This window comes from Vulpes vulpes, chromosome 3, assembly GCF_048418805.1.
Source record: "Vulpes vulpes isolate BD-2025 chromosome 3, VulVul3, whole genome shotgun sequence".
NCBI classification, from domain to species: domain Eukaryota; kingdom Metazoa; phylum Chordata; class Mammalia; order Carnivora; family Canidae; genus Vulpes; species Vulpes vulpes.
The window spans coordinates 12,408,286-12,430,105 of NC_132782.1; the positions used below are offsets into that span (position 1 = coordinate 12,408,286).

The window sequence follows — 21,820 nt, forward strand, 5'->3', positions numbered from 1 at the left end:
TGTTATATAATTAAGTATTATAGGTACCTATGGTGACTATATATTGGCATTTATATATATATAAATATATTAGTTAATATAAATATATATCCATTGGTATTTATGAATGTATATTCTAAATGGAAATGGAGTGTATTATAATTCTTCTCAATAAAACACTTTTTGAATATATAATCTATGGACATTTTGTCATCTATTGTAGTTATTTTCCCTATTTCCATTTCAAACGCAAAGCAAAAATAAGAGGGTCACCGAAAATCTGATTATTTAACATGTGCTTTCTGTTATTTTCCAGGACAATCTCAAACTTCATACAAGAGGTAATGTGTGAGTGAGGCACGTGGATAGCGCAGTTGGTTAAGCCTGTGACTCTTCATTTTGGCTCAATTCCTAACCTCAAGGTTGTGAGTACAAGACCAGAGTCAGGCTCTGCACTTAGCATGGAGTCTGTCTGAGATTCTCTCTGCTTCTCCTCCACAAGCTCTTTCACTCTCTCTCTCTGTGAAATAAATGAATCTTTAAAAAAAAAAGATTGCACACTCTATGTGCAATCAACTAGTTTGTTATTGTGAAAAAAATGTTTAATTGCAGACATAACAATTTTCCAGTGAATGTCTAAGTGCTGAAATTATTTAATTTCACAATTATTTATTGGTATGCCACCTTTAACAAAATAAACTGAATATAATTTACATTTTTAATACTTTGTATCATCATTAATACTACTGATTTTATACTAAACTATCCTTATGCTTTTTGGCTTGTTTTATTTTTCAAAATCCTTGGTTTTGTCTTAAATAACAAACTTAGATTTGCCTACCATATCTTATACATTACAAAAAACTCAGAACTCTGCTATATAGTAAAAGTAAAAGCAGAGATAATTGGGATCCCTGGGTGGTGCAGCGGTTTAGCGCCTGCCTTTGGCCCAGGGCACAATCCTGGAGACCCAGGATCAAATCCCATGTTGGGCTCCTGGTGCATGGAGCCTGCCTCTCCATCTGCCTATGTCTCTGCCTCTCTCTCTCTCTCTCTCTGTGACTATCATAAAAAAAAAAAAAGCAGAGATAATTGAGATGAAGACTTAACATTTTCACTAAAATGCTCTGAAGATTTTACAGGTGTTTTATAGCTAATGCTACATAATGCCCATGGAAGCTACTGCAGATACTGGAGTCTTTGTTAACCTATACATTTACACTGTAAAATGCTAATACTCTTCCAGCATGCAAAATATTTGAAAGAGTTGTGGTTATGCAAAATCATCACTTTGCCTTCTATCCAGAGACTTTGGTTCAATTCCATTTTGCCCATTTGGTAATATCACTGAATGCTTTAAAAGAATATCAAATTACGTTTGTCCACAATAGGGCTAATCCTCATATCCCCCCAAGCTTAATTTTTTTTTAGAATTATTTCAGTTTTGTAAAGTAGCACTACTATCATTCCAGGCTGAAATTTTGGCATTATTAGTCTGTCTTCAAATCCCGTTGTTTCTTCTCAGGTTTGTTAATTTTTCCCTCTTCTAAGACCTTCCTATAATCCAGGCCTCTTCACTTCAGACCTGGATTACTCTCTTTCCTATATCATCTCTCTGACCCCATCTCTTCTACACAATAGTAATTTATAAATATTCAAATTGAACTTAATTAAACATTGCATTCATCACATCAGTCCTTTGGCCATCACATTAAATCCATATTGACATCTTCATTTCCTCATTCCTTCATTTCCCACAACTTGCAAGAGGGGTTGAGTGCTATCATCACCCTATCTCTTCCCTATTCCAATTAATATCAAGATCTTCCCTTTGCAGGGATAAAATGTGAAATGTTCTCCAAGCTGTAACTAAAATTCTATTTTCTTAAGGAAGATTCTTTCAGCTTTGTCAGCCCACACAGCCTTTGCTAAGAATAATAGTCTTATTTTATCATTTCTGTGCTTGTTTGTGGATTGTTCAAATACTTAGTTGGCTTCTCAGGTCATTCCAGGGATAAGATAGGATGTAAATGTATGAATTAATGAAAGTGACAAAATATAAGTTAGTTTTATTTTCCTATCTACTGAACAAGCTTATTAAGTTCAACATTTAAAATTATTGTACATATTACAAAATTTTTGTATCATAGTCATTTTAAAATCAATAACCTTAAGTAGCCAATCCCATAAAGTAAGTCCTTTACACTAAGTCCTAACAGTCTAGCCTATTAAAAGTAAAGTAACTCCCAAAATACCCTAGCAGGCAAGCAACCAGTTTTAATAAAAATCCCGAATATTTGTGAAATTTCTTATCCAGTTTTTTACACTTAAAATAACTCTTTGACTTATTATTCATTCTTTTTAAATCCTATCTCAATTACAATTTTTGTACATCTGAAAAAAATAAATGAAAATGTAGTCACAGTAAGTTCAATTCATTCTCACATTTTTATTCTTGTAGTATGGGTCCACATCTTCCAAGGGCTCCAACACCATTCCTTGAGGGAGATTCCCATAAGCAAATGGAAGTTCTTTTCCAACTTCCAAGTCAGTGTTTGGCGTTAAATCTCTTTGTTCTTCACTGTGCTTTTTAGCAGTATGCTGTTTCATAAATTCGAGAGACTCTCTGGTGAAGGGGACAAGGCCCTTAGGTTCTGGGGAGGCCATTTCCAATTTTCTACCTGCAAAAATGTATTTTCTTCAGTTCTTTATAAAATTTTGGTATATAAAGAAAAAATTAAATTTCAAATGGTTAGGATATGATTAAAAGAGAAGAGCAAATTAAATATATACATTCAAAGAAAATTCCTGAGTTTTGTAGATATGGGAGTTGTTAAACTAGATTTTGTTATATTTGATATTATACCTATTTGTAAGTTCATGAGTGACTAATCTTACATCATTTACTCATCCACTGAATTCTCTGTTTTATTGAAAACTGCCTTCCAGTTTCTCCCCCATAATAAAAGATTTCTAAAGTTCTAGAGATTTTCAGTTTCCATTATTGTACATGGATATTTACCAAGAACATTTCCGCAAACATTCTCTTCTCTCAATCATCCAAGTGGCAATTACATCCATAACAGCAATTTAACAAGTAAAAACAAAATTCATTGTTTGACTGAGTGACTACAATTGCTCTTTAACCTTTTAGACATAGTAAACACACACGTACACAAACACACAAATTTAACACCTTGAAAATTATTCATGAAATCTTTGTCATCAATTCCTCTGAACAAAATAATATTCTTATAATTATCTTCAATCATGAATTTAAACATGCTCTGCCCTAATCTCAGACTTTTAGAATCATAATTTGTCTGGTTGGGGTTCAGAGGGTTGGTGAGGGAGAGCTAGCTTCAGCATTTTGGTCAACTTTTGTTTGATGCTGATATAGTCAGTATGGCACCTGCCTGCTGTGTGGTGTCCACAGCTGTCCACAGAGAAGTTATCCTCAGCTAGCAATAGGCTGAGTCAAGTAAGTCAGAAATACTGTGTCTATAATTGGAATAACTGTTTGCCAGAAAATTAGGGATCTCCCACTGGCATGGAGTGCAACTAGAATAAGCCTGATTTATAAATGAATGAACAAATATATGGAAATCATGATCTCAGTTGGGCCAAGAGATACATACACACCAGGTGAAAAACATCCCTATTTAATTTAAATATTATCCATTGTTCACATATCTGTGTCAAAGTACACATCTTTATAATTCTATATCTGGATTGCCCTAGTAATCTCTAAGGTTTCTCTCAGTTCTAAGTCTTGCCTATTTTAAGTCATCTGAAAGGCCACTGAAGTTAGTTTTCATTAAATATAATTTCATGCATTGATTCCCCATTCATGAACTTTGCTTTATTCTCTCACATAAAACATGTTCTTTGCTGATTTTCTCCATTCCGTTTCCTGTCAACACACCTCACATATCATACTTTATTGAGAGGAGCCCGAATGCTTTGAATTAGTACAATTTGTCAATACAAGCTACAGATACTTGATGTTTGCACTTACATATAAAATTTTCCTTTAAAATATTTAATGAAATATTTAATGAGCTTTCAAAATTATATCCATTACATGGAATTCCTTGAATACATATTAAATAGTTTCTTAACGACTCACGGTTATAGTCTAATACAAACAAATAAAATCATGAATCTTGGAATTAAATGGTCCTTCCTGTTACTAATGTTCTTAGCAGTCTCAGTAAAACCACTCAGTGCTCTTTTTTTTTTGTAATGATAGTCACACACACACAGAGAGAGAGAGGCAGAGACATAGGCAGAGGGAGAAGCAGGCTCCGTGCACCAGGAGCCCGACGCGGGATTCGATCCTGGGTCTCCAGGATCGTGCCCTGGGCCAAAGGCAGGCGCTAAACCACTGCACCACCCAGGGATCCCCACTTAGTGTTCTTAAACCTGTCAGTCATAAAATAGGGATTCCTTCTCAGGTTAAATAAGGATAAAATAAAATAAAATAAAATAAAATAAAATAAAATAGGTGAAAATGTCTACTACCGTCATTGGCACACGATAGGTGGGAAGTAAATATGAATTTTTAATTGTGATAAGATTTTATATGTTAGAATAATGGGCCAAATCTAATAGAATAATATATAGTAAGAATACATATAAGGTTTTGAAATTTGAACCAAAACAACCCATCTGTGCAAGAGTAATAGATATATTTTTGCAGCAGAGAAAACCACCAAGGGGTTTTACTTAATAATAATTGCAATATAAATCAATACCAGTTTGTGTCTGCCAAAAAAAGCTAATATAACTTTTGTCTGTTTCGGAGGAAGATGGAGGAAGCAGTCTTTACTTTGCTGCATTCCATGACCACGTCAAAGAGGCCTGTATATAAACTGAAAGGGTCTTCAGATGGGATTTGAATGTTGATTAGACTCAAATAACACCAGATAAAAGAATGGAGAAAAGAAAAGGCTCAAGTGGAACATTATTGATTCCAAGTATCTCAATGATTCTCATGTAGAAAAGAAATTTGATTTAAGTATTATTTTCTAAAAAAGATGAACTAGAATCATTAGGCTGAAGCAGAATACATTTGGCTTAAAATAATAAAAAAATAATAAAGTAGTTTTTAAATAGCTGTCAAGACATGGAATAAGTTAATTTGGACATTAATCCCTCCTTGTAATTAGCAATATGAAAGCATGGACTTCTTGACAGTTGGGTAGAATAACTTAAATGGGTCCAAATACTGATTGGTTGCAACCTTATAATTTTAGAACTTTCTGATCTTAAAATCTTCGGATTGAATTTTCACAGAGTATTACATGACCTAAAAGTCTGGGCTATTAGCTACACAGAACCTATGCAGCATTGAATTAACAAAATCAAAAGCATCTTTTTTCTTTTCATATTAAAATAAAAGCACTTCTTATATCTTATATTTTTAGGATCCATTGTAACTGGTAACAAATATTATTAAGTATATATGTAAAGAATATTCTCCTTAAAAGTAGACACTAAGGGAGTTTCAAACTTACTGCAAAGATGCTGTTAATAATGAAAATATTTTTGGGCACTTTACTGACTTTGCTGATGCTAATTCTATCAACCCAGGCAGTTATCCCAGAAGCCATCTCTAGTAATGATTTTGATGTTGAATGAAACTATTCTGAGTTGTTGACTAGGTGAATGAATGGACAGTGGGTATTCTCTCCCATGGTATGACAAAGAAAGGCAAGTATTTATCAAATGGACCTGGCTTGCATCCGACTTTTAGATAGCTGAGCACAGACTTTAAATTATTCATCATTACATCATAATTCAGTGAAAGCATTTCTGTGGGGAATTCATAAAATATGGTCAGGCACTATGCTTTCCAGTGAGTGATCTTAATATAATGCTAAAGCCTGAAAAATATAGAAAGATTAACCTGTCCATTAGAATGCCTTTCTAAAAAACTGAATAGGTAAAGTAAGCTTTTGGCAAAAATTTTATCAAAATCAGCCCAGATTTGGATCCTAACAAGTTCCAGTTGTACTGGTGTCTTATATTGTTGGTTAAAGTGCAAGTCAATTTTCTTGGACATCAGTTGAAAGTAGCACAGCAGCATCAGTATAGAAAAAAGAGATGCATTCTTTTGAAAAATATTCTCTTTAAAGCAAATTTCAAACATTTGAACATAAGCCAATATTTACTATAATAATAATGACAATTCTAATTATAGTTACAATGACTGAGTGACTACCATTTGAGAGGCAATGAACTAGATGTTTCTAATTCTATGATCTCATATTCTCATGTATCATTGTGGTCATCATTCTACCAGTGAGAAAACAGAGACAGATGAATTTCATGATTTCTCCATCACTCTATAGCTCGTTAGATGGTGGAGGGAGATGTTAACCCAGGTGTGTCTAATCTAAATTTGGGTATCTCTAAACTATAGGAGCTATAAATTTTCAGACAAGTGTAAACAATTGATATCTCAGTATGTCTACCTTAGAAATATCCAAAAAACCAATGGGCTTACTGGAGTAACTTGTTTCACTGAGTAATTGACAGGTTGATGTCATGTGGTATTGTTTAGAAACTTTTTTGTAAATGTTGTCAATGTCAAATATTTTGGAAAATTTTGTAAAACTGAAGGTGAGCTAGCATAGTAGACATTAATTTGGAGGGGAGGAGGTGCTGCCTAGTGAGCATGATGATCTTCTACATAGATTTAGAAAATTTTGAATTGTATGAATCATCATTCATTGTATGAATCATTTGAATCGTATGAATCAATCATTCATAAATCATGAATCATGAGAGACCTCTTGCAACAGAAGTGGAAAGGACCAGATAATACAATGACTTTTTCAGGGTCTCGCGGATTTAATGAGTGACAACATGATCTTGCAAAGACAATCAAATGCATCCTCTCAAGCTTTCTAATTTTGATTTATTGACATAAAATAAGAGAGGCAGTGGAGAATCACTTTTTTTGCAAGAGAGGTAGAGGCTTCAGCAGAAACTGAGCCATTTTGGGAGTGACAGTAACAACAGAGCCAGTAGCAGTAACCAGTGCTATATTTTTGGTGGTCTGAGCAGAGGTATTATGATGCTTACTAGACTGGTTCTGCCGTATGATCTTGGCTGTGATCTCAGCTATGACTTAGTGCACTCTACCTATAATCCCTCCATTTTCTTTTGTAGATACCCAGATTTAGTATTACTGGGTATTGAGTTTTAATCTATCACATGATTTTATTTTCCTCAGATTGATTTTGTTACTATCATTAAGCATAATTTGAAGTATTAGTATAATATAGAATCTACATAAAACCTAAATAGTTTGTTACAAATAAGAATGGGAAAAATAGAGGTTATTAAATAACTGATAGGAAATTTATGGAAAATGCTTTTCCACTCAACTCTGGGAAACGAACTAGGGGTGGTGGAAGGGGAGGTAGGCGGGGGGTAGAGTTGACTGGGTGATAGGCACTGAGGTAGGCACTTGATGGGATGAGCACTGGGTGTTATTCTATATGTTGGCAAACCAAACACCAATGAAAAAATAAATTTATAATAAAAAAAAGAAAATGCTTTCCCCCCATTATTTTCATAATTAGGATGAGTATTATCTTTCTTTTAGTCATTTTAAATCAAATTTAGAACTTACTTTCCATAAAGCTTTTGGAGCATGAAAGAGCATGCAAATGAATTTGGTTTGTGCATTTTGAAGTTCAGGCATTCTCTGTCTTCTAGTTGTGCTGATGGTGTGGGTTTTGTGTAGTTTGTTTTTCTTTTTGTACTGTATTATTTGTGGAGCATATATATGGAGGTTCAGAATCGGGCAGTTTCCATTATACTTCTTACAGCCAAACAAAACTTAGATGGTTCAGTGATTTAAATGAAAAATAATTTTTAAATAGTCTAAATTATGAAACTTAAAAAAGAAAACTTAAGTGAACATATTTATAATAATTTAAAATGGAAGTCCTAATTTAATGAAGCAAAGTGCTGGTAGGATTTGAGGAAATAAGCACTCTAATAAACTTTTTGGTAGTGTTAATAGTAGAACTTTTCTAGAAGAAGATCTGGCACTAATTATCCAAATTAATATGTGTATACCTTACCCTAGCAATTTGAATAGAAATTTACTTCACTGATATACCTCAAACCAATTTCTTTTTTTAAAAAATATTTTATTTATTTATTCATGAGAGAGACACACACACAGAGGCAGAGACACAGGCAGAGGGAGAAGCAGGCTCCATGCTTGAGCCTGATGTGGGACTTGATCCCAGGTCTCCAGGATCACCCCTGGGCTGAAGGCAACGCTAAACCACTGAGCCACTGGGGCTGCCCCCAATTTCTATGCACACATATATCTGGACTGTCATATCATATAAAGAACATAGACTATGGAAGAAGTACCAGTTTAGATTAGGGACAGAAGAGGTAATGTTTTGAATTTGGGGGGTTTGAGGTATCCAAAATAAAAAATTCAGAGATAAGTTGGAAATTTGGACCTGGAGCTTAACAAGATAATTAGACAGTATGTGTCTATATATTTTATATATGTGCATAAATATATGTGTATATATTAGTATACATATACATGTACATACCAAATATGGTTATATAGTTATATAGATAAATAAATAGTTGAAATCAAAAGAGTACAAGAGATTATGTATACTTGCAAATGTAAAATTCTTTACAGAATGATATTAAGGACAGCCCACTGAAAAGCATCTATTATTTAACATTTGCGATTTTTAAAAAAAGTTTGAAAACAAGTGATTTTATGTATCACTGAGTATTTTAAATCACATGGGTAAAAAAAAATAAGAGACATCGTAGTTAAAATATTGAAAGCCCTTAAAGAAAAGTGACATGTATTAGGAAACAATAAGATGATTACTTGCTTCTCATCACAAAAACACAGAAACCGGAGGATGGTGTAATAATGTTTTTAAAGTGTTGAAACAACAAAGAAAAGATAAATCTAGAATTCCACATAAAGCAAAAGTATCTTTCAAGAATGAAGACAAAGATATTTTTAGATGTTTAAGATGGAAATCTAGATCTGTAAGAAGAAATGAAGAGCAAGAGAATTTGTAAATATGTGGGAAATAAAGCATAATTACCTAAACCAGGAGACAGCCCAGTTGTCCATCAAGAGAATAGACAGAAAAATAAAAACTATGGCATATTATATAATAGAACATAATCCAGTAACAAAAACAAATGAAGTACTGATAGATCAAAACGACTAAGACCCAAAATATTACGCTGAGTGAAAGAAGCCTTCTGGCAAATATCAAAACTACACAATCCACTTTATATGGAGTGGTAGAACAGACAAAACTAATCTCTAGGTATGGAACAGAAATCAAGTGTGAAGGATGCTGGAACTTTCTGGGGTGAGAACATTCAAAGCCCATTAGGACTTAAGAGCACAAGGGTATACACATTTGTGAACACTCACCAAAGGATACCTTAAAGTTTGTGTTTTACTTTGTTTTACCTTTAAAAAGCCCATGAACAGAACACTTGGGCATCTCAGTTGGATAAGCAAGCATCTGACTCTTGATCTCAGCTCAGGTCCTGATCTCAGAGTCGTAAGATCGAGCCCCACATAGGGTTCTGCACTGGATATGGAGCCTGCTTAAGATTCTCTCTGTCTTCATCTCTCTGTGTACCCCACAAAGTAAATAAATAAGAAAAATAAGAAAATAAAAAACCTATAAACAAACACTGAATTCCAGTTAAATATATGAATTATGAAGTATTTATGGTGAGGTCTGCTGGTGTTTGCAACTTATTTTGAAAGGCAATATGGAAATATGAAGAACAGATAAATGGTTTGAGGAATGCATTGATAGATAAATGACAAACTAAATATTATAGAATGACTATTGAAGACTCTAGGTTCTGAGTATAGGGTGTTCATTACACAGTTCTGTTGCTTTTTCCGTTTGAAATTATTTTATAATAAAAATTTGGAAAAAAAAGTTTGGTTCTGGAGCTAGATTACCTGGATTCAAATCTGAGGCTTTAGCATTTTCTAACTATGACCTTGAGCAAAGTACTTAATCTTTCCATTCCTCATTTTCCTCAACCAAATGTGAATAGGAAGGGCTTACCTCTGTGAAGAGGAATGTGAGCATTGAAAGAGTTAATAAATATATAGCACCTAGAACAGTGCCTGATAGTCGCTATACAATAAATACTAGTATTACTATTTTCAATCCTTTAAAACATGGTATTTTTATGTTTAATCATCTTTTTAATTGAAATTACGATATTATTATGATTTCTAAATTCATGGAATTTAGAAAAAGAATAATTTTAATCTTTTTTCTTTAAGACTTATTTATTTATTTTAGGGGGACAGGGCAGATAGAGTCTCAAGTAGACTCCGTGCTGAACACAGAGCCTGATGCGGGGCTCCATCTCACGCACAAGCCTAAGATCATTTCCTGAATCTAAATCAAGAGTGGGCTGCTTAACTGACTGTGTCACCCAAGCACCCCTTATTTAATTTCTTATTGATAAAGCAAAGTAATAATAATATTCAACTACAATGATCACAATACATCCTTTTCAAAAAAGATTTTATTTATTTGAGAGAAAAAGAGTGCAAGAGAGAGAGAGAGAGAGAGAGAGAGAATGAATGGGGGGGGGGGAGAAACAGACACCCTGTGGAGCAGGGAGCCTGACAGGGGACTGGATCTCAGGACCCTGGGATCATGACCTGAGCCAAAGGCAGATACTTAAACAACTGAGACACCCAGGCGCTCCAATATTATGACATCCTTAAATAATTTTTAAAACTCAAAGAGTTCTGCTTTTTACACTTTCTTTTGCTTTATTTATTCATATCTCTTTTATCATCAGACTTCTACCTTTTTTTTGCTTCCGCTTACAAGTTCCTTGCTTCTATATGCTTCCTCTTCTAATAATTGCCTCCAGCTTATTACGTATAAACACCATTATAATAGGTGTTAGAGACGGCAGTCAAGCTCTCCAATGGGGGGAAAAAGTCAACCAAATTTTAAAAGTTCTGGCTTTTCATAAAACCTCTCCCCTCTCCCTATCCCTGACGTCATTATTTTATTATTCTGAGATATAGCTGGAAAGCTTGTGATTATGAAGGCTGACCCTTGGATAACCAAGGTAGAGCATACATGTCTTTAGATTCCCAGATTCCAGTCAGCTTTAGAAGAAGCTGATGGCATTTCTTTCTTTTATAAGTATAATCTAAAATATGACACAATCATTATCCAATGGTTTAATGTTCCAATGGTATAACTCTTTCTACGAAGGTGTACTGTTGGAAGGCAGCTGGTTGGATAGACTTAACATGTGACAAAAAATAGCCATCTCCAAGCTCTAGTCTTCAAAACTGGTTCAGGCTTCACTCTGTTTATTGCACAACTCATTTATATTTCTGGATTCTTTGTGTGTTTGCATCTCTTCCCTCCAGTTGGTTATCATTTTCTTTATTCCAACTATTTGTCTTGTCCCTGGTGCTGTTTACTCTTTCCTGACTTAAATGACTTTTGATTTATGGCTCTGATCTTTACATTCTCTTTGTGTTCTGCCCAGAGTTTAGTCAGTTTAGGCTAAGGCTCCTCAATATGTGTATCTGACTAGCACTGACCTACTTTGGGTCCCAGTTCTGGGCTTTTGGTGGCTTCAGATTTGATGATTGTTCACTTCTATCCTTCCTTAGATCCCTTGTCCTAACGCCCCTCAGACCCCTTGGAGTACCTTATTGGAATGTGTTATATTGCAGAGAAGTATGTTCTTATTTTTATTTATAATTTCAGATATATTTAAAAATTAAGCTTTGATTTTTCTTTAAAAAAATATTTCTTACATTTTGATATGTCATACAGGGCCATAAGTTTAACCACGGTGTTTGCTCTTAACAATTTATTTAGCAATCATTTGTAGAACATATACTTATTAAGTGCCAAGCACTGTGCCAGACAGAAACACTGGAGATAGTAATAAAATATAGACACTGAATTTAAGGACAATGGGAGACAGACATGTAAATAAATAGGAACCAAGTCATCTTGGTCATCTCTGAAAACTAAGCATCAAGAGCAACAAGGACTGAAATTAAAAATCATCTCCAACATGTCAAAATTTCCAATAATCTCAGAACAATTAATGTCTCTCTTCTTTAGGGAGGAACAGTCTAAGATATTAAGCTTCAGAATGACACAGTCAATACACACAATAGAATTAGAAGTTCATAACCAGGGTCAGATAACAAAGTCTCTCTATTTGCAGCTGACTGCAAATTTTGGAAGAACAATGAACAGAAGGAAAACGTAGTGGCAGTTGAAACACCAGGAATGGATGCAGTTGACTGGGAATAGGATCTCAATGAGGGTCTCTTGCCTCACTAGTGAATGTCCTATATATGACAGTAAAAAAGACAGTAGAAAGTGAGGTTGCCAGGAACACAAAAATAAAGTTGATTCTGCCTTAAATATTCCTACTTGAATCTTCTAAGACAACAAAGGTTTTGATCCCTACCAGTCAGTCTGGGAAAGGGGTCTAACCCAACATTCTAAACCACTCAATGTCCCAAAATTCTCCAGCTGTTCTCAAAACTTCTACTGCTTTGTGAAATTGGCCCCTAGAATTTCTGAATTATCCCTTGTTTCTCAAACAAAATAAGCAAGTTGTAAAGGAGCCAGAATCTTCCTAGAATTGTATTCACAGTGAACCCAATCTGTCAGATCCTTGACCAAAAATTTCTGACCAGAGGCCATGTTAGGGCTCAATAATTGAGAGAAAAATGCCCTTTGTTACTACCCAGAGGAATGCAAAGGGCTCTGTCATGCAACCAGATTCTATAACTTGCTTTCAATCCTGAAGTACTTGATGCAACTTGCTCCTTTGATATGCAAGACCTGACCCGATTTCTGTTTAAAAAATCTAAAACTGGCACTCTCCCTGGAGCTTTCGGGGACATTCACAACTAGCTGACCTCCATGAACATCCTCTTCATATGCAGTTAAACTGCTACATTTCCTTGAACCTTCATTGTTGCTCACCTTTTGAGCAGAACTAAGCTCAGAGATCCACAAACTATGCCCAAATCTGTGACCAGATGTAAGAGTTAAAACCAGTTGTCATGTAAGGCCAACTATAAACCTCTAGCAGCTAATTTGGCACTGGGTTATCTTGTGATGAGCACAAGACCTTAGACAATGTATGAAACCCTAGGCAGCTGACTAGATGTGATAGCATCAAATCTGCAGTTCATGACTCCTGGGGCCTCTGAGAGGACAGAGAAGGTGAGAGGATGGTGGTACTGTGAGTTGTATGGAAAGAAAATCCTCTTAATGCAGCTGATTTGAATTATACCAGCCCTTGACTGTATATTAGAAATCTCCTGGTGCTAATATTGAAAATCTAGGAAGCAGCCCAACCCAGACAGACAATTTCAGAACATCTTAGCCTTGGGCCCCTTGAGATAAAACTAATGCAGCTTGCCAGATAGAAAGATTCTTTTGGCTAACAGCCAAGTTTCATCCACTCACCTTTATAAAGCAGGCAGAGGCATCATTAAATTTTGGGAGATTGTTTTTTTCTTGACTGAGCTCTTAACTATAAGAGATGAAGCTACACTTGAATTGCTGAAGGGAATACCCATTTTAGAACATAACTTCTCCAGAATATGCACATGTTTTTCACCTTTTTGGGTACCTTTCCCCCCCCATCTCTAAAATAGTCCTCATTCTCTAGGTGCCTATTTGGAAATGATCTTACCAGATGTTGCTATTTTGCCTCAGAGGTCCTGTGCAAAACAGCTCTAATGTTTGAAGTCAAAGAAATGCAACTGGGACATCCATCTTATCCTATTGCTTCCAGTTCCTCCCAAGATAACGAATCTTTTTCCTTCTTCTCTTCCTCTTGTTTCCAATACATCTTATCTCATATTTAAGTAGCATGGCCAAAAGTCACAATTTTGGGGGACAGTTTGGATTTATGCCTACTGTTGAGAACTAATTATTAATAGCATTCTTTTTCCTTTCAGAATCATCTTTAGTGGGATGATGAATGACACAGCCATCAAAGCAGTGAGCCAATGCTCAGCCTCTTCCGCTGAGTTCCCAAGGAAGAGGCTATATGGGTAGCATTCTGTATTGGCAACTGCAGCTGTGTTTTCTTAGAGATAATAAAGGACAGGGAAGAAAGGGAATGCCAGAAGTCAGTGTTTTTCCTCTCTCCTTGCCTCATTCTCTACTGCTTCCCTATCCCTTAGTTATATTCCCTAAGTAGAGCCTGCCAGTAAGGCAGTCAGGCTGGGGAGACAGATTTTCCCACATGTAAGAGGTGACTGACCAGGATAGGCACAACTCCCTTAATTTTTTCCCACCTTAGGGAATGGGAACCACAACATCTAAATGATAACCTCTATGCTTTGTGCGAAGCTAGTGTCGAGCCTAAGATGAGCTAGAGTAGCTTTTCCAAAAGATTTATGAGATGTTCTACTGTGTACCAGGTAGTATATATTTATTTATTCTTCTAATATATTTACTAAAAAGATTTAGAGTAGCTTACAAGGGCATAAGTCACATAGCAATATAATATAAATTAAGAAAAATAAAGCAAAAATAAAAATCCTTACTCTGTGGATCCACAGAATAAGGAAAATATCCCAAATGCCAATTTCACTCTGACATGGAACAGGAGATAAGGGTAAAAAGACTTCTCAATTTCCAAAGTATTTTCTTTCTATATCAGAAATGGACAATGCATCAAGCCTATTGCACCAATGACATTCAAATAACTCTGAAAAAAAGTAATGCTACTAATGACAAGGCTGGTAAATTAACTTGAGACTGGAAGGTATTGCATGCATAAGTGAAGGAGACACAGTTAATGTGATCATTAAACAGAATCTGTATTACTGAGAACGTGGGAAGCACAATAGCTTTAGTGATGTGACCAATTTATTTTTTAATTTTTATTTTTTAATTTTTTAAAAGATTTTATTTATTTATTCATGAGACACAGAGAGAGAGAGAGAGAGAGAGAGACAGAGAGACAGAGACAGAGACAGAGACACAGGCAGAAGGAGAAGCAGGCTCCATGCAGGGAGCCCAATGTGGGACTTGATCCCAGGACTCCAGGATCACACCCTGAGCCGAAGGCAGATGCCCAACCACTGAGCCACCCAGGTGTCCTGAAGTGACCAATTTAGATTGACATTTTTGTTCATTGAGAGCACTTAAATGCACTTCATAGCACTTAAATGCTATATATTATAGCTTATATTTCATCCCCTCTCACATTCTGTGATGATTCACAGCTCTTACCTTTTTTTTCTCTAGGGTTTAGAACTCAAATGATATTAGAGGCAGTGATTTTTTTCTTATGGAGAATACCAAAATAATAGCATTGTCTTTTAGGAAGCAGAAAGCTATGAGGAAAGATGACTGAAGCTCATGAAATTCTGATAGATACGGATAAGATCAAAATAATCAATCATTTTTACTGTAAAGTTCTACAGGGCAAAATTGAAACTCTCCTCAATGGATGCAACCTTGATATGGAAGCAATGGACATCCTCATAGAGTTCAGCTAGGAGCAAAAATAAGCACATTCTTTTTTCCATTTGGTATTAGTTTCTAAAATAAAGTTGCATGTACTCATTGGCCCAGCAATTAAGTTGTCTTATGAATATTCTTGTTGAAGTTTGAGAAATCATGTTTGCTAAGATGTTAATCACAACATACATTTAGTTTCAAAGACTAGAGACAATCAAGTAGTCCACCCTAAGGAACGATACCATAAATTTCAGTATGTTGCTATCATGGAACACTAGTAATAATAAAGAATAAGACAGATATATCTGTCTTTGGGAAAGATTCCCAAAATAAATTAGTGAAAAATTTAATGTTGAAATTGGCTTTCATTGTTCACCTTTGACTAAAGTATAAGAATTACATACATCATACTATATATGCTAGTGCATGCATAATGTTCCCCCTCTGGAAGGAAGTAAGCTGCTACATCTATGGAGAGGGGTTGATGAGGTGTCAGAGGATTTTGTCATCTTCTGGTTAATATTTCTATACTATTTGAACACAAATATATACAGACCCAAAGTCCAGAAATGGAGAGTCTTATACACTGAAGGCTCGGGAATAAAGCATAGGTTGACCAGAGTGGCACCAATCCACCCGGAATTTTGTAGCTGTCTCTTCCTCTTGACTTGAACTGACTTGGTCTTCTGCTTTGGGATTATTTTTCCACTTGAGCTGCTTACTTCTTGTTAGTTTTGATGATCTGAGTTCTACTCTTTTACGTCTCCTGAGCATACAGTCTGTTTTGCCTGATTTAAATGACTTTTTTATCTGACCTGGATTCTTCCTGTAGCTCTGCTCTGCTCCCAGGTCAGTCTATTTTGGCTTTGATATACCCATTTAATTATGGACTCAATTCTCTCTGACAATTTCAGCTAAGTATTCCTAAAATATATCATTCTGAAAAGGAAATTTTTAAATAAGTAACTTTCTCAAAAACATATATATGCATTGCCATTTTGTTATGATTATATTCCCTAAGATATTTAATACTCGTCTGGATTCAAAAACTAGGAAAACAGCCTTGTCAATAAATGAGTACCACCAAAAATTAAAAAAAAAAAAAAAGATCTCTTTTGAGAATCGAATTCCCCCCAAACCTAGTAAACTTGGATTCTAGTAATGGTTCATTAAAATAATCAGGAGCTGATGTCTTCACAAGTATCTTCTTGCCAGGGAGGAGGAGGACAGGTCATACACATTCAGAGTGGTACAACCTATACTGAAGAGAAGAAATCTGGAGAAAAGTATCATGTTACAAAATCTTAGCATCTTGTCTCAAGTTCACTTACCAGAATTAGCCCAAGGAAAGCTCAGTGGACATTTGAAAGCCCTGAGTGGATGCAGGACAGTAAGTCATTGTGTAAGATGGTGTCTCACCAGGGTGAGCCATAATGACTAGCAATGGAGGCAGGGAAGGCTTCCAGGAACATGAAGGAAAGCTGCCTCAGTTTTAAGGATGCCCACTTGAACTTCTCTGGCAACCTCATGGTTCACTAGCATGGTTCACTTATTTCTATGGATACGGTAACAACTTCCAAGCTGCGCCTGTCCAGCCCACCAGAACAAGCATACTGGGGAAAGGCCAGAATCTTTACAGAACTAACTGTTCTTGTGACCCTAGTCAGTCAGACCTTTGACCAGAAGAAACTGGCCAGAGTCCATTTAAGAGCTCAGTAAGAAGGAATGAATTCTTGCCCCTAATTGAGTAATACAAAGGAAAGATTGTTATACATGTACCTTCTATACCCATCAGCAATCCTGAGACCTTTTGGCCTATGGTTTTAGACGCGATTATATGTATGGAATACAAAAAAAAATCCCAAACTGGCATGTTCACTGGAACCCTAGCGGTCTCTTAGAACTGGCTATTTGCCTCTGCTCCTGGTTACCCTGAAAGAGTTGGTCTACTTTTCCAGGATTGACTCCAATCCCAAAACTACACTAGCTTTTCAAATGTAGAACCAGACACATAGATATTCAACTCCTTCTAGAGTTGAAGAGCAACTTTGAAACATATTAGGGTGAGACTAGATATGGACCAGAACCAAGTTATAGCCTGCAATCAGGTGCTTGGACCCTGAAATCTCTGGGGGAACTTGGAGAATTAAAAACTGACAGATCAGTTGTCTCACTCTGGCATTTGAAGTAGAAAAGAAGAAATATTGCATTCAGTACCATATATTTAACCAGGTACTATGGTCCTCAAATCATCATCCTTTGGTTCTAGTTTAAAACCAAATGCTCTGCCCTAATCTCAGACTTCTAGAATTATAATTTGTCTGGCTGGGGTTCAGGGGGCTGGTGAGGGAGAGCTAGCTTCAGCATTTTGGTCAACTTTTGTTTGATGTTGATACAGTCAGTTTGGCACCTGCCTGATGTGTGGTGTCCACAGCTGTCCACAGAGAAGTTATCCTCAGCTAGCAATAGGCTGAGTCAAGTCAGTCAGAAATACTGTGTCTATAATTGGGATACCTGTTTGCCAGAATTAGGGATCTCCCACTGGCATGGAGTGCAACTAGAATAAGCCTGATTTATAAATGAATGAACAAATATATGGAAATCATGATCTCAGTTGGGCCAAGAGATACATACACACCAGGTGAAAAACATCCCTATAAGCCCTTGGATGAAAATTTTCTCTTTAGCCTTAAAGGTTTCCTCCTTCAGCATTGCAGAAGGGATGACTTCCTTGCCTGGCCTTGATCAGCCCACCCTAATAGAAGAGAAAGGGGCCAACTCAGGAAGAAATGAGATCTGTACAAGTTCATATGACGGTGAGAGACTACATTGCTAATAGCTAGTAATGGGAGGGACTTATAGATACCCTCTCACAACTGATAAAACTGATACTGGTTAGTGAAAATAGTAGGACCAGAGTCCCAGAAATCAAGAACATCGCTTTTACACTAACGCTTCCACAATAAGCTTTCAAGAGAATCTACGATGCTAGGTTTAGGGTTGTTAGTCAGTTTCTGGGCACCCCTGTTGTGGTACAGATCCTACCATAATGAGAACCTAGGGCTGAGGTCTATCAGGCTACTCCTTCCCTAAATAAGGTGTTGAGTAAAATACTGCTGTTTCATTCCCTGAGTGCTTTAAAGCTGTATTCATCCTACTGGGGCAAAATTCATGGGAATGTATATCAACTGCCCTACCAGAGCCTCTCCCACAGGAGGCTGTGAGACAGAATGCCCGGTTCTAAGGTGTTTGGCTCTACCTTCTGCTCTTTAGTGGAGGATGATAGGCAGCAACAGGTCCTGGGACCTGCATATGTCATCTGGGGTCTATACATCCCTTTTTTGGAGCCTACATCTAATTTCAGGTTTTTCTCCTATGGTTTTCAAACACATCAAGGAGGAAAGAAGGGGCTCACAGTACCTCTTCTGAGTCCAGGATTATAATAAATCCCAGAAGTTAAGAGTAGAATATTGTATGCCTAAACTTTTATTTCTCCTATATTAATTAATGAGCCAAATAAATTTACCAATATCTAATATACTTGCATCCCAAGGAAGTAAGACCACATACCAAAAATAAAATTTAGAGCTAAAAAGAGGAAGAGGATAGGGCATATTTTGAGAATATTCAAAATTATTTACATATGAATTGTTAACCATGGCACATAATTTTGTGAGGATGCAATCTCACAGGCTAGAATATTCTTTAAACTATACAGGTGGCAAGAGATCAGAACCTGGATTTGAATATTTTTTCCTTTAGTGCATTGTAGTGAGGTTGTCGAAGCCCCTTTCATTTTTATATAGACATAAAATGAGAATAGGAAAGTGGATAAAAACACAAAACAATTCCTTATACAAGCAACAGTTACACGTGATATATTCACAACACCCTTCATGTAATCTGTTATTCAGTCCTCACCAGGATATGTAAGTTTTTGATGTGTCACTTACAAATTAGAAGAATAAAGCTTAATCTAACATGAAATAATTAATTTCATTTCTAAAAAATGAAAATTTATTTTTATCATTCTAAATCTCAATGTCTTCATTGGATTTTCAGCTCATTATTTTTTTTTTTTTTTCAGCTCATTATTGATTAGCCTAGTAACTTCAACAAATTACCTATAGGCCTTATCTTCTTCACTTGTAAAACTAGTGGCTGGGTTGTAGAAACTTTAATTAGGGCTGGAAAATAGCAGGTATGATGCACAGGGCTCTGTTTATTATAGGGCCGAGATTCCTTCTATTTTGCTATAAACTACTCTCCTAAAAAATAGCCAGGAAGAAAAGTATCCACAAAAATACTACCCATACTCATTACAAGAGAATTTTCTGACCAATATCCAAATTTGAGTCCATCATTTCCATTAATAAAGGGAGCATATCAGTGTGTCATTCTACATATTTTTTATCACTTGTCCTGCTTTGACCAATATCCTAAGTATTGGAGTCAACATATAACCAGAGTCACAATGAACACATCATCACTTCTAGAAGATAACTTCCAGAACGTATGCAGTTCACAGGCTAACCAAGATAACAATATAAACAAACCTGTTGATCCAAACAATACCAAAATGCACAGCCGTTTAAACTGGGCACACCATTTCCCATCACATCTATGCCTCTGATTATTTTATTTTTTTAATCTATGCCTCTAATTTTATACTGTTGATTCACATATGAAAAGCATCAATCTTAAAATTACTAAGTTACTTAAGAGACAAGATTCCTTCAAAGTATATTCCATCTTGCTGTGTAAGCTTTTATTCCCTCTCTTCTATCATTGTGTCATGTAACTAGAAGTCGTTGCCATATAGGATTTCTAGAAATTTTTCACTAACAGAGCCTCTTGGCTTCAGAAGCTTACCTGGTGGGATGAGAAAACTGACCACAGACACAGCACACAGTAAACATCTGCAGACCAACGCTGCTTTCGAAGTAGCTCTCTTAATTCAGGTCCAGAATCTTAAATCTACTGCTAAAGACCCTAAGGGTGTGTATGGGGTGGGGCAGGCTGGGGGTGGGTGGGAAAGGCTGGCAGCAGATGGCGGCTATCACCATCCTGGGGCTGGGCACACAGCAAGAAGAGGCACTTACTTGCGACCATGTGACAGGTCTCCAACAGCACCTGGGGGAAGGAACCCTGAGAAGCACAACTCCCTGGAGCCCTTTTCTCCTCCTGGGCTTCTTTTTCTTCCCGGATCTCTCTGGCTTCCTGAGTTCTGGTTGCTTAGGAGGTGTTGCTAGGCTGGCGTCTGCCCTCACCAGCTGATGCTACAGGCCACGACGGCTCAGCGGTGAATGGGCCCCCACTGAATTCCCAGCTAGAAACCGGGTCTTTGGGGTGGCTGCCCAGCCACTGACCCGCAGACCCCTCCTGGCCAGATGCGCAGTGGAGCCGCGCCTGCCGCCTTGATGCTGTTTTTGTGTCCTCCCTCCTCCCTCCCATCCCCCAGCCACGCCACCCTCTCCCCCGCCCTCATCCCCAGGCCGGTGCGCGACTTCGCCTTCCAGACCGGGCGTGGGCGGGGTGATGGAGACGGAGCCTGCCTAGGCCTGAACTGCAGCTGCAGCGCGTCTCCTCCACAGCTGCCCCAGGAGGGCGGAGGCGAGAGGAGAGGGAGCGGAGAGTTCTTCGAGAGCTTGAAAAGATGGAGAGAAGTGGAAGGGGATGCAGCTAAGGGTTCTGGAAGGCTGGGAATAGGAGGGAGATAGGGGAGAGGAAGAGAGGAAGGCAGCAAACTCATGTCTTAACCTCTAGTCGCTTTCTCTATCCTCTTGCATAGCTGCCCCAGTAGAGCTTGTCAGGGGGCAATTGTCAGCCTGCAGTTTTCAGACCTGAACATCACTTAGGAATGGGGGGGGGGGGTGGCCTGTTAAGGAAGGAATGGGCTGGAGCTACTACAACCTCATTCTAGATTTCTTTCCCACTCTGGTGATTTGAGGTACAAAGAGAAAAAATCATGCATATTTGGAAAAACTGGTGTGCAGCAATGAAGTTTGGGGGTGAAGGGAAGAGATGTTGGACCTTCTTTCCCAAAGGGAGTTTGGAAACTGTTACATCATAGAATGTTCACTTATAACTCTATCTTGTTTGCAAATGGTGATGTTTCTTTAAAAAAAAGACAAAAACAAAAACTATTTCTACAACACACCAGGAAAAAATAACAAAAATGAGGAAAAGGGAAAAGAAACCATGTATATTTATGAGAGACTTTAAGTTTATATTCCAAAGTATGAAAAACAAGGGTAAAGTGGAACTAAACACACACTGGTTCTGTG

General features: G+C 36.9%; 1 protein-coding gene across 3 annotated transcripts in view; it reads right to left on the reverse strand.

Annotated features, from left to right (window-relative positions):
- The window catches only part of SCN7A (sodium voltage-gated channel alpha subunit 7), an 84,848-nt gene extending 63,614 nt beyond the window's left edge, over window positions 1–21,234 (reverse strand). The window contains exons 1-2 of one of the 3 annotated variants that reach the window (XM_025994110.2): window positions 20,636–21,234; window positions 2,425–2,660 (exon numbers count right to left, since the gene is read on the reverse strand). In XM_025994110.2, coding sequence (XP_025849895.2) covers window positions 2,425–2,660; window positions 20,636–20,645 — 246 coding nt within the window. In that variant the 5' untranslated portion in view covers window positions 20,646–21,234. The other 2 variants (XM_072751841.1, XM_072751842.1) reach the window with 2 other exon arrangements.
- Window positions 21,235–21,820: the final 586 nt, after the last annotated feature.